General features: G+C 42.7%; 1 protein-coding gene across 3 annotated transcripts in view; it reads right to left on the minus strand.

Moving 5' to 3' along the window:
• Positions 1-4198, minus strand: part of GALNT7 (polypeptide N-acetylgalactosaminyltransferase 7) — a 122162-nt gene extending 117964 nt beyond the window's left edge. For 2 of the 3 annotated variants that reach the window (XM_081075665.1, XM_081075666.1), the window contains exon 1: positions 3948-4147. In XM_081075665.1, coding sequence (XP_080931791.1) covers positions 3948-4073 — 126 coding nt within the window. In that variant the 5' untranslated portion in view covers positions 4074-4147. Of the gene's footprint in view, positions 1-3947 lie in introns of all 3 variants that reach the window. The other variant, XM_081075664.1, reaches the window with a different exon arrangement.
• Positions 4199-13638: the final 9440 nt, after the last annotated feature.

Raw genomic sequence — 13638 nt, forward strand, 5'->3', positions numbered from 1 at the left:
CATGTAGGACAATTTTTATTGATTGACTTGTGAAGTCATGATTAATGTCTTTCCACCCCACTAGATTGCAAGATCCATAAGGTTGAGCAGGGCTGTCCAAACTGTAGCCCGCGGGCCAACTGCAGTCGATGATCCATTGTTAATTGGCCCGCAGCAAATTCCAAAAATATATTTAGTTTACTTAAATAAACCAGGTGAGGCAATACTTACTTCACCTTGAGTAAGTGGCCCGGATGTTTGTGTATTTTACCGCATATGGCCCTTGGTGAAAACCGTTGAAAAAAGTTTGGACACCCCTGGGTTAGAGGCAATGAGTGTTTCCTCAACAACTATCACTGGTACATAGTAGGCACTCAAAACTGTTTGCCCAATAAATCGAATCATATACAACAGAGTAAGATTTGAACAGTAAAATCATTTTTCACATTCATTCACCTCAGAGAAACAGCAAGAGGCCCAGAAATAGAAGGGAGGTAAGAAATGTGTTTCTCTTGTCTTGACCACAGATAAGGCATTTTGCAATAGTGTCTGGGCTGATCTAAAGCTACGAAGTAGTCCAAGTTTAAAAAGGACCAGGTTGCAACACACTTTAGTGCCTGGAACATTGAAACTATAAGACAAAAAGTGGCACCAGGTGGAACTATTAAGTATAAGCCTACTGGAGTAGAGGGAGAACCTATATTTGGTAAACTGAATTGTTCTAGCCTATCTCAGGCCATTTAAAGAAATCCAAAAAAGTCCGTATGTGGATCAGCATTAAAGAGTCAGGTGTCTCACAGTGGGTGGAGGCGTCTGCAATCATAAACTAAAAGAACGGGTGGGGAGTGGGAGATGAGGGTAAGGGGGGTCAAATATATGGTGATGGAAGGAGAACTGACTCTGGGTGGGGAACACACAGTGGGATTTATAGATGATGTAATACAGAATTGTACACCTGAAATCTATGTAATTTTACTAACAATTGTCACCCCAATAAATTAAAACACAAACAAACAACAACAACAAAAAATAACTAAAAGAACCACAGGGGTAAGGGAAACTTGGTTGTCAGAAACTGAGTACTGGTCAGAATCTTCCTTAAAGGTGATGTTCTTCTAGTGCTTTATGTCAGAAGCTCTTAGGTTAGTTTTCATTAAAGGGAGGCAATAGTCCTTATATTTATGTTCTTATGATGTATAATCTATACCTTAGTTACTATGCTTGCAAAGTTAATGAAAGGGTTTGGCTCTCCTGATCCATAAGCATTCTTTTTAATGTTAATTGTGTTTGAAAAGTCTTAAAGTTAGCATCTGTCTTTGGCAAATGATATAAATTACATTGGATCCACTGACAAACTTCATCGAATACAGCCCTGCATCGCTTAATGAATGAGCATACCTTCTGAGAAACGTGTCCTTAGACGATTTCGTCATTGTACAAACATCATAGAGTACACTTACACCAACTTAGATGGTACAGCCTACTACATACCTGGGTTATATGAGATAGCCTGTTGCTCCTAGGCTACAGGCCTGTACAGCACGTCACTGTACAAAACAACATGAGATTAAATCAAGGACAAGAAACACGAGGCAATCAAGAGACATGGTAAAAACGAGACGTAAGAGGCTGCTGCCAGCCTAGCACAACAGTTCTACAACCAACTTTCTATAAGTATAAAGAGTACACTCTAAAATAATGATAAAAAGAATAGTAAACACATAAAACAGTAACAGTCCTTTCTTATTATCAAGTATATGTACCGTACATAATTGTATGTGCTATTCTTTAATGACTGGCAGAGTAGTAGGTTTATACCAGCGTCACCACACACACGTGAGCAATGCTTTGCCCTATGACATTAAGGTGGCTACCACATCACTAGGCGATAGGAATTTTTCAGCTTGATTATAATCTGACGGGACACTGTTGTATATGAGGTCCCTGGTTGACTGAAATGTCATTATGCAGCTCATGACTGTACGTTGGACCAAAAATTAAGGTGTCACCATCTCCTACAACTATTAAATGAGGTTGGTGGCTGGGTACTTACATATCAGCATGACTAAAACATGCCAAAAGAGTAAGGTATTGGTGCTGATGTTACTCCACCTCTTTAGAAGACTTGTCATTTGAATGGCAGGACATTCTGAACATGGTTAGTTTTGTTAGTTTTCCTCAACTTCTCTCCTAGAAATCGGTTTTAACATTTCTAGCTCTTCGTAAAAGGTCATTTGGCTTACAACAAATATTCTCAAACAATTGCAATGTCCAGTTATCTTTGGTCAATAAATCATTTTGAAAGTAAAATCATAAAATCATGCATCACCACTGCATGAAAGTTGAGAGGCTTAAAACCACGAACACTTCGAAAAGGAAAATGTGGTACTTTTGATTATCTTTAATTTAGATGACTTGGATGGGAATCCACCCCCAGATATTATAGAATCCACTGCAGTAAAGACCTCAAATACTAAAACTTGAAAGTAAACCTAGTATCATATAGGCTGGAACTGATAAGGAAATCTCTTCCTAGCATTCAAGAAAGGAATCTTCTCACTCAACTTCCTGATGCTAACATTTCAAAAGTTAATAAAGGGGATGATACAGATGCAATGCCGATAGTAGTTGCAAAAGGCACTTTACAACAGAGCACAACTCCTCCCACGGCCCCTGAACTTGTCATTCCCTCCCTTGCCCCCAAGAGCAGCGGGCCCAGGGGGCTAACGCAGGCTCCAGGATTAGGAAGTAGGGGGGTGCACAGGTTCATTTGGAGGGAGCGGATTAGGCTGGAGAGCGAGGCCTGCAGACCATCCACCTGCAGGGTCAGGGAAGCCACAGTTGCCGTGGACCCCTCGCGGCGTGGCTCCGGGTAACTCAAGTTCCGAGGCGTCTGACTAAACCCTCCAAAGCAAGGGAGTGTCAAACCTAACACTCGCGCCTTGGGCGGCAGACTAATGCGTCCCAGCGGAGCAATCGGGGGTTCTGCGCCTCTCGGCGTCGGGCTGAAAGAGCAGGCAGCCGAGCGGCGGGGCGCCGGCACAAGTTAGTTTTCCGGCGGAGTAGTCCTGCCGCAGCCCAGGATGAGGAACCAGTTCCACGCCCCCCCCCCCCCGACAGCGCCGGCCCGAAGCGGGCGGGCAAGCGATGTCACCGGGGGAGAAGGGGTTTCCGCCGGCGTGGTGGGGACCGGGCCCGAGAGCAGAGCGGCATCGCCCCCAACTCCCCCCATGGCCAACCGCCGCTCTCCCCGACAGGGAAGCACGAGGAAGGGCCGATCTAGGGCGAGGCCTTAGCCACACATCGCACCCCGTCTCGCGGCCACCGGAGTTGAGGGGGAGGCGGCGCTCTTCCTAAGAGCCGGAGGCGGGGCGCCATCTCCCTCCCACACCCGGGCGGGCGGGCACAAGGGCTGGGGAAGCCGCGGGCTGTGGGCACCACGGGACCGGCGGTGGCGGGAGGAAAGGCTGGACCGAGGGGCCTTGTCCAGACCGGTGATGGCACAGGCGGCATCTCGCCTCCTTCAGGCCTGCCCGCGCCACAGGCCGCAGCCTGGACCCACCCCGCGTCCCCGGGCCGCGACCGCGGCGGTCCCAGCACCGAGGAATCCGGGACCGGGCGGCCGCGCTCCCCCCGCACCTAACCGGGGACCCTGATCTCCTCCCGCTCCGCCCGGCAGTCCCGGCGTGAGCGGTCGCCGGGACCCGCAGCCGCAGAGCGGGTAGCGGCAGCGGAGCCCGGGGCGGGGAAGCGCAGGAGGAAGGGGCGGCGAGGGGGCGGGCCGGCGGCGGGGACAGAGTGCGCGGGGCTCGTCGCCCCGGATCGGCCAGCGCTGCACCAGCACCACCTGCGGAGCTGCGGTGCTAACGCCGCTCCCGACCCCGCCGCCCCCGGCTCCCGCCACTCGCGCGCGCAAACAAAACAAGTTGCAGGTCGCCGCCGCCGGAGGGGGCGGGCGTGTCACTCACCCTCATCCTGCTTTGCCGGCTTGGGTCGTCCAGCCGCGGGGACAGGGAAGACCACAGGACCACTAGCCCCAGAAAGCTTCCCACTATCAGCAAACTGCGTAAGATGAACCCGATCTTCAGCCTCATCTTCCTCCGGCGACGAGAGACACACCGCCGGGCGCAGCCGCCGCCACAGCTCTCCCCTCCCTCCTTCCCCCTCCTCCGGCTCTCCTCCTCCCTCCCCCACCCCTGCCGCTTCGGCTGCCGCCCTCTCCGCTGGCTGCCCTTTCCAGCTTCAGATCCGGAACTCCCCTAGGCTCTACCTTCCCTCGGGCTCTTCCCTCCGCCTCCTCCCCTGGCCCGAGGGCTCGGACTGCGTGCCGCGGCCGCGGCCACCCCCCCACCACCCCCGGCGGCCTCCGCAGAGCTCTAACCTACCCGTGTGCCTCGCTCCTCTAGGCTTTCTGTCTACCTGACCCCCTCCAGATCCGCAGTCCCCTTCTGTCTCCCACTGTCCACACCAACCTCCTTCGCAATACCTTGCAACTAACTTACACTTTCCCCAGGTCTGGTCCTTAGCCTTAGCCTTTGCCCCGCAGCTCAGCTCTTAAAGCTTCCAGATTCCCAAACTTTTATTGTAATTGCGGACCATAACTCTGTCCTTAACACCCTTCCCCTCCAGGATCTACCGGCCCGCAGCTCCTTCCCGCGGACCTGGAGAGGCTCTGGCCGCCCCTTCTTTTCTTACACCCACTGCCAGAGCCCCCCGCCGCTAGGCTTGCAGGAAGCAAACCAGGAAGTCAGGGCTACCGCTGCTGCAGCTGCAGCTCCACGTGGCTGATTTATAGCTGGGAGGATTTTTTTCGTATTGATTGTTCTTGCCTTTTCACACCGCTCCTTAGGGAAGTGGATTGGTAACCGAAAGGCCCAGGTGAGATGTGCAAATATCACTGGACTGGAGGATGGAGGAGCTCACTTAGAAATAAAGCAGTATTTCTCTTGAGCTACTCAGAAGAAAGCCAATCTTATGCCAATAAGTAATATCAACCTTGTTCATGGGTTGCTAAGTTTCCATTCTAAGACCCTGATTTTTGCCACTTCATGGAGGTTGCTTGATTTCTGTTTCTCAAACACCTTGTCTGCCTGAGACAAATTATACGGGAAAGAATATACACAAATATTTAGGCAAATGCTGCATCCTGAAGAAATGATTTTTGTGCCCCTATCTCCCAATGAGGATGTCAATCACTTGACTGTACGCCAAGTGTATGTAATTACGTTATCATTGTACCATATTCTAAACTGTCTAATGTAAGTTAAACAGAATTTTTAATATCCTAAGTTTTAGGATGGTCCTTATTTCCTAATCTTATCTCATTTGCAAGTATTATACTTTAAAACAAGTAAAACCTGGTTATTTAAAGTTTCAGAATGAAATAGAGAATTTGAATCATCAAGATAGATAAAGAATAGTACCGACCTAACATCACGTGCTTCACTGTTTGGGTTACAATACCTTGAATATTGGGGAATTCTGTAAATGACATAATTACCGAATTTCCACAACATATATGAAGTGATATCCTCGTGTACAACGTGATAAAATATAGAATGGATGACAGTATAGTTCGCTATATTCTTGGTTGGCTGAATAACTACATAGTATTTCATAAAAGCCTAAGATACACAGCATCTGAAGGAGGTGGGATCAAGTGTCTTAAACAAATCACTGTCTGATTTAGCATTTTTATCAACCACTTAAAACCAGTTGCTTTTAGTATAAGGGAGACTTTACCGAAGACCTTTTTTGGTGAAAAACGTGGAATATTTAACTGATAAAGCGTTGAACCTGCTGGGTAATGTAGAAAGCTAATGCCCTACTCCTGGGTGAGAATCCAGGTCAATGTTGGGACCCAGGAATCACCCACCTGTTAATGTGTACAGTGATTCTGATCCAGGTAATCTGGTCACCACCTTGGGAGAAACACTGAAAGGAAGGGGTGCTTAGGGAAAGATTTAGTTAGATAAGTTTGGAAGGCAGGAATAGGATCATTTGTGGACCCCACTTGAGTTATTAAGAAATGTGGAGGACTCCTTTGCAAAGTAGACAGTTCCCTAAACAGAGACTGGGCTTGAAACAAGAAACCTTCAAGAGATCTTACTCTGAGCATATGACGGAATAATTCTATTTGAAATTAGCAGCTGAACTCCACCGGAAGTAATTAAACCCTCTCATTTGTGCTCTCATTTTCACAGTCAAAGGAGACAGGTTTTTATGACTAAGAAAATAGGAAGCTTTATTTTTACTGTTATGAGCATGGTTGGGCAGGTATGAAAATTGAAAGTAGTACTTATCACTAAAGTGGTTGGAATGGTTCTTGGGCAGACACTATTTTGAGAAGATTCTGCCGCCACACCCCCTTTGGTTTTGCACTTACAGACTTTAAAACGTGTGATGGACACAAAGTTAGACATTGAGGAATGGGTATAAAGTTTGTAAAAGCCTATGTTTTAAGTCCTAACAACATTTAAAAGAAACTAAAAGTATAACTTAAAATATATACCCACTTTAACATTTGCTGAGAGGCAGCCTCTGCAGAGTTGACACAACTCTGGTTAGAAAATGAGGAGCTACATTCAAAGTTTAGGTCAGGGTCAGTCACTTATCTTCTTACATGCCAAATAGTGATTATAATACTCACCTCACAATATTGTCAAAAGGAATAATTCAGGTCAAGTACATATGCAAATATAAAGTAAAGATAATGTAATGAGCAAGTCTCAGTTGTGTATGGGTATAATTTTTTTAATGAATGCTGCAGTGTTTATATGACAGGAATTGTTATGTTGGAATACTGAGTTGTCTAACCCAGGGTTCACAGAGGAATAGGGTAGAGACTAGAAGTAAATTGGAGAAACATAGGAGATGGCCAAGAGAGTGTTGACCTCTGCCAGGTGATGGGGTCACAATTGGTGGATGGTGACATGGTAACTTCAGCTAGGAGGCCAGCTGGGGGCTCAGAAGCAAGGTTAAAGAAGAGAAGTATTTGAATGCCTAGTACGTGCATGATGCTTCACATTTTTTATTTCATTTGATTTTTACACAATCTGAGTTAGGTTGGTGGTATTACTGTTTTCAAGCTGGGATTCAAAGCAGGTATTTCTAGCCTCAGAATTCTTGCTACTATGTGTGTACTCTTTGCCAGGCTGTATTACCTAGCTTCTGGGACTAGAGTATAAATTAGAGTTCTCAGACAGTATGCAAAAGGTTAGGGCCTAAAGATTTGTTAGTTTTTTAATTCTTCCTCGTGCCTGCTCCATTAAAGGAAACCCCACCAAACGAAATTGTGCCTATTCTTGGACTGCAATGTAAAAGTATAATATACCCCCTGGGGATCTCACCACTTCCTCTTTCTTTATACTGCAGTCAAGCTGAACTTCTGAGTTTCTAAATGCATGTTGAACTCTTCTTGCGTTCAGGCCTTTGTACAGGGAGTTCTTTTTGCCTGAAATTATATCTTAACAAAAAGCTTTTCTCACCCTCCCTCCCATATCCCTAATCCCCACCAATATACTGGGGATAGGTACCCTGCTAGGTGCTTCCATTGTTCCCTTTCTTTCTCCTTCCCTAATAATTCTCATAACATTGTAATTGCTTAATTGCTTATTTTTCCACTCCCAGGTAAAAAAGTTCAGGCGGGTGGAGCCTTGTTTATCCAGTTAATCACTGTAATCCCTATGTCTAGAGTATAGAAAGGGTTCAATCTTTTTTTGATAAAAAGTTCAGTGAATAATTGGATTGAGAATATATAGGGAAGATGAAATTTACAAGAGGAGACGTGGCTGTTTCAACTACTCTTCCTCCTTACCTGGAGGTTTTATTTGATTAGAAAAGTGATTATTTTAACTGTCTTCAGTTATTGTTAGCTAGTAGACTATTGTTTCCTCTTCACTTTGCATTCTACTAGGCTACTCAGGACAAAGAAGAAAGTGATAGTTTTAATTTAAATTCAGATTTTGTATTTACCAAGATTTCAAAGGAAAGAACTTAACTTGTATTAAAATGGAAACATGTAGCTATGGGCAATTAATATCTGCAACCAAATTTGAATTTTAATTATGTCTGATTGCCTAGAACTCTGGTTAAATTAGAATCAGTGACCTATAAATTATCCGGTAATGTCCTATTATCTATTCTGTAAACCATTTAATCACCTCTTTTCAAAGAAGAACGCAAGTGGTAGTATTTTTAAGTGAAGGATGTAGTTTACTGTTTACAAAGAGTTTCTATTTAGATATTTTAAAAAGTATAGGTAATTTAAGTTTGTTAAAAATATACTGATTTTGTGTAGTGTCTGTCACTTACCTCTTACTGCATAACTAATTACCTCCAAATTTAGCACATGAACAAACAAACTTTTATTATTTCACACAGTTTCTGGAGGTCTGGAATCCAAAAGTGGTTTAGCTGGGTGGTTCTGGCTCACGGTAAAGTGGACGATCTGAGGGAGGGAAGAGGGATGGAATGAAGGAAGAAGGGAGGGAGAGGCAGAGCGAGAGAACTCCAGACTGAAGCCACAGTCTGATACAGTGTGGGAGGGGACTACATAAAGATGTGAGTAACAAGAGGCAGGACTTTTTGGAGACCATTTTGGAGGCTTAAGAACAGCAGCGGGAATCAATCTGGGTCAGAATACTAGTTTTATACAGTTATTATTCGTGGTAATTCGGTTACCATTATGATATGCTGAAGTCTTTCAATAAGGATCCAGATCTTAAATACTTGCTTATTTCTGATTATCTTGCAAAAAAAAAATACTCTCTATACCATCTTCATTAGTAAAATGAAAGGGTTGGACTGAATGATCTTTAACATCCCTTCCAATACTGAAATTCTGAGATTGTCCTGTGATGTTAATGTATGGTTGGGACTTTTAAATTTGTACTCTTGTGTAGAATACAACAAAGTCAAATCCTGCCTTTGTACTGTTTTTTTTTTTTCTGACATAGATGACTGTTTCTATCATAAGCTTAAAAGATGGATAATTCCGGAATCGTGCTCATCTGGAATAAAAGACTGTTGTCAATAAGGCTTCCATTTCTCTTCCAGAGAAATGGTCTCCTACAGTGTTTTGAAGGCAAAAATGCTTATTTAAAAGCGCTATTAGATGTAACACTGTATAACACTACCTCTTCATAATTCAGTACTGCTTTCAGGCTCCCATAATTCAGAAGTTCTTTTCTCATTTATTTGTTTAAAAGGTGATTGAAACAAACTTTATCTCTTACCACTCGTTTGGAACCGCTTCAGCAGCTTCCCATTGCTCTTGAAATTAAGCTCAAACACCTCCTCGTATTACAAAGACCTTTGTGAGCTTGCCTCTGTTACCTCTACAGCCTCAGGGCTGGTCAGGTACCTCCCCTTTTCCAACTTGAACTACAGCTACATTGACCATCTCTCCTTTTCAGGAACAGGCCAAGTTCTCTCTCACTTCTAGGTCTTCACGCACATTACGGTTGTGCGCTATAGAATGACATCTCAGTCAACAACGGACTGCATGTATGAAGGTGTAGCAAAGTGTGTAGCAGGCTGTCCCAGCTGGGCTTGTGAGCGTGCACTCTATGATGTTCACACCAAGGCAAAATCACCTAACGATGCATTTTGGAGAACATACCCGCCGCTGTTAAGTGATGCATGACTGTATTCCCTGGAACACTGTTTAATTTCAGCACCAACTCCCCACTCAACTCCTGATCATCCTTCAGATTTCAGTTTGTACTGCTGAAATTCTCTCCGAAACCTCTGCTTCTCTTCAGGTCCCATCCCTTGATAATCTAAAAACCCCTGCTTCCCACTCACAGAGCACCCTGTACACTCTCCATCATGGCCTGTAGAGCTCTCCTTTATAATTGCTTGTTCGATGTTTTGTCACCCCCATTGGACCAAGTTTCTTAAGGGCAAGGACCATGTTCTTCTCAGTTGGCATTGTATCCCTAGGTGTTAACAGCCTGCTCAATATGTGAGAGTGAATGAGCGAAAGTGTATTTCATGTGTCCACTGCATGTTTTAAGCATAGACAAGCGGGATACATTGTGTAATAGAAGATATATTGCATATCTGTACATAAACAGAAAATGTACTTGTTCATTATTCAGTTGTTAGAAAATAACTAAAGAAAGGATGAAATTTCCAGGCATCAGCAAGATGTAGTATGACATAGTTGGAAAATAAGAGTTTTGTAATTACCAGATATCTACTCCCTGTCCAGCCCCTACTTCCTAGATTATTTAGGAATATCTCTGTGCATGTCTCTGTATAGTCTGTACCTCAATTTCTTTATTTGAATGTAACTCTTCTTTTCTCTTCTAAAATGTCTGAAAAGGCTTCTAGAAATAGTCTATTACTAAAAATAATTCAATCTTTTTTTATAGCTATTCAAAAAATGTCAGGTTGTCCTGTCACTAAAAAATGAAAATCTTAGGAACTGGGGCTCCATTCTTGCTATACACACTTGCCCCCATTCCACCCCAGCTCTGAAATTGTTTACTTTAGTTTTCCCCAATCTTTATGAGTTTCAGTCTCTTTATACAACTTGATAATGTGTATACAAGTGGAGATACTGTTTCTTCCCCATGTTTTATAATTTTGAATTAACAGATCTTAAAAGGTGATCATATCTAAATGTTTTGTAGAAGTGTTTTATAGGTAGGTGGCTTCGTCCTTAGTTAGGGGCTAGGAAAGAAGGGTACACTGCTCTACATTTTGATCTGACCCAAGTGAGGACTGTAATTTCCAGATAACAAACCGATAGCTGTTTGAAACTACCTATCTGCTCACTGAAGCAGAGGTTTATATGCACAAACTATAATAGGATTTAGTAATACCTTGGCAAATTTCAGTTATGAAGTCTTTATCATGTCATTTAGCCACACTCTGCTGAGAACTTGAGACTATCTTCGGTGAATTTCATACCTTAAATTTCATGAAATTTTAGCACTTGAAGGGAAATTAGAGTCTAGCCAGAATTCTCATTTTACTTATGACAAGTTGGAGTCTTTGTCCTTCGTGCTGTGTAGTTTCTTTCCATTGCACCCCTGTTACATCTAAATTATGCTCTAAGAGATTATCAGTATTACCAAAACAGGCTGGTTTGTATTGTCGATATCACGTTCCCGCATTATGAATGTGAGATTCTATGTGATATATTTTGCTGAATTTCTGACATGACCACAATGGACATTGCTGGATAAATAGGATCTCTGGAGGGATGTGAAGATGTGTAGACCCGAAGAAAGGAGACAAAGAGGAGGGACATTCTCCTGCATGTCCAAAGCAAACTCTACAGCCTAAAAGGCACATGATGGGAACAACAAAGAATTGGTTGGCACAGCTTCAGAATATCTTTTGATTAGTCATAAATAAGATTAGGTTAGTTTTAGAATTGGATTATACCTAGAAGCCCTTTCAGACATTTCAAAAGATATAAACAGAATTGTATACAAATAAAGAAACTGAGGTATATTTCAGAGAGATGGTTCTAAGTAATCTGGGAGTTAGAGGTTAGACAGAGAGTAGATATCTGATCATTTCAAACTTTATATTTTCCAACTATGTCATACGACATCTTTCTTTTCATCTTTTCTTTAGTTATTTTCGAACAGCTGAACAGCTGAACAATGAACAAATACATTTTGTCTTTATTTGAATGTGTGGCTCTATGTTAAATGACTCTTTGGAGCGTTACACCAGGGAGATGTCAGCCAAGAGTGCTGATCTTCAGAGTAGCTCAAAATACTGTCATTTAGATAGATGTATCTTTTGGCATAGTGCAAGAGCTTTGAAATTTTTATTTTAATTACATTTCTTTTTGGAGAATGCTCTTTGAGGACCTGGTCTTATGGGATGGCTTCTATTTCTCAAACTATGTATAATGATTTTAATAAATCATTTTCTATGATCTTTTAGTGTATATAGATATTTGTGTGTATTCAACATATTTTTGAGCATGTATCATGTGCTAGCATTTGTTCTGTATAACGGAATATGGCAGTAAATTAAAAAAGCAGAAATCCCTGTCCTTGTGGAGTCAGACAGGAAACAAGATATATAAATTATTGTGATCAAATAAACAGGTATGTCACTTGTGTGCCAATCATTGTTCTAAGACTACAGAGATCAGCTTATTTATTTAAATAGTCTAAAAGAAGATAAATGCTGTGGAGTGAAATAAAGCAGGGACATGAGATATGGAGTGCTGGATGGAAGTAAGGGAAGGTTTCAATTTTAAATAATCTGAGAAGGTCTTATTGAGAAGACAATATTTGAACAGGACCAGAAGGGATGAAGGAAAAAGTCAAGTGGATTTCTGAGTGGAGGTGGCTCCAAGCAGAATGTGTAGCAAAGACACAGGATTTAAGGAAGAATGTTTCCTGCTTGTTTTAGGAAAAGCAAGCACATAAGGAGAGTTATAGCTGAGAAAGTGAGGGGAACGCATTAGAGCATAGTAATGACTGGCTTTAATTTGAAGTGAGACGAGAAGCCACTGCCCGTGCAGAGGGGTGGCACGACCTAACTTACATCTAAGTAGGATAACGATAAAAAGGACAGTATCATTTAGAATTCAGTTCTAGTTCTCTTTCTTTTCCTTAGTTTTTAATCTTTGCCTGGATTGACCCATTTGCAAGGTTTTGACTTAATAATTGCCACACAAATTTTCAATGCAGACTAATTTTCTGAGCATTAAACCACAAGGCATTTCCTACTTGGATATTCTATTGGTCCTTTAATGTCAGCATTTCCAGAGTGGAATTCATTTATTTTTCCCACCAAATCTTCTGTCCTTTCTAGGCTCCCGTTTCAGCCACTGACACTTAAATAAGGAATTTCTACAGCATCTTCCATGATTTCTTCCACTTTTTCTTTAACAAGTCAGGACCACTCTTTCATTGGTATTTCCTTGCAGTTTCTTTATCATGTTCCCACCTTCTGATCTCTTGTTTTTTTCAAACCATTCCTCCTACCACTACTAAAATTATTTTTCTAAAGTACAAGTTCCATCACATTACTCATGGAGCAAAAACTTTTAATGGTTTACCTCTAAAGGTGGTAATGCCTTGCGTCCTGGAAAAGTATAATCCCCTCAAATAAAGCACTAAAACGTAGTATCAGTGACCTGGTTGGAGTCCAGCCTGCAGATTGTAGGTGTCCTGGACTTTCCGATATAGAATATTAGAAAATTAGATAGATGGTGGAGAAGAAGAAGATCCCGCAGGATCTTACTAGATAAGTCCTTGAAAGAAAATTTGTCATATGGGACAAAATTATGAACAGCAAACCTATTCTCCTGCTTTGGGTTTGAGAAGTGGCAGTAAGTGAAATCAAGCACATTCACACACTGGTTGACTACAAGGTAAATGACTTCATCTGAGATTAAGTAAACTGAAAAAGTCAAAATAAGGCCTAGAGAAAAGGTGCTACACAACAAGGGAACAAGAGTTTGGAAGACTTAAGACTTGGAGGAAGAACATAAATGAATTAGGGTAGGCTAATTGATATAAGAACCAACTGCGAAATTTCAGGGGCTGAGTCACGGTCTCTTCTTCTGTGGGTTGGTGGAGGGGTGGTGAAGGGGCTCTGCCCTGCACAGCCCTTTGGGGATGCAGGCTCTTCCCATTCGGTGGATCTACCATCCTCTGAGGAATCCAAGCCTTC

The sequence above is a fragment of the Rhinolophus hipposideros genome (genome assembly GCF_964194185.1).
Source record: "Rhinolophus hipposideros genome assembly, chromosome: 16".
NCBI classification, from domain to species: Eukaryota; Metazoa; Chordata; class Mammalia; order Chiroptera; family Rhinolophidae; genus Rhinolophus; species Rhinolophus hipposideros.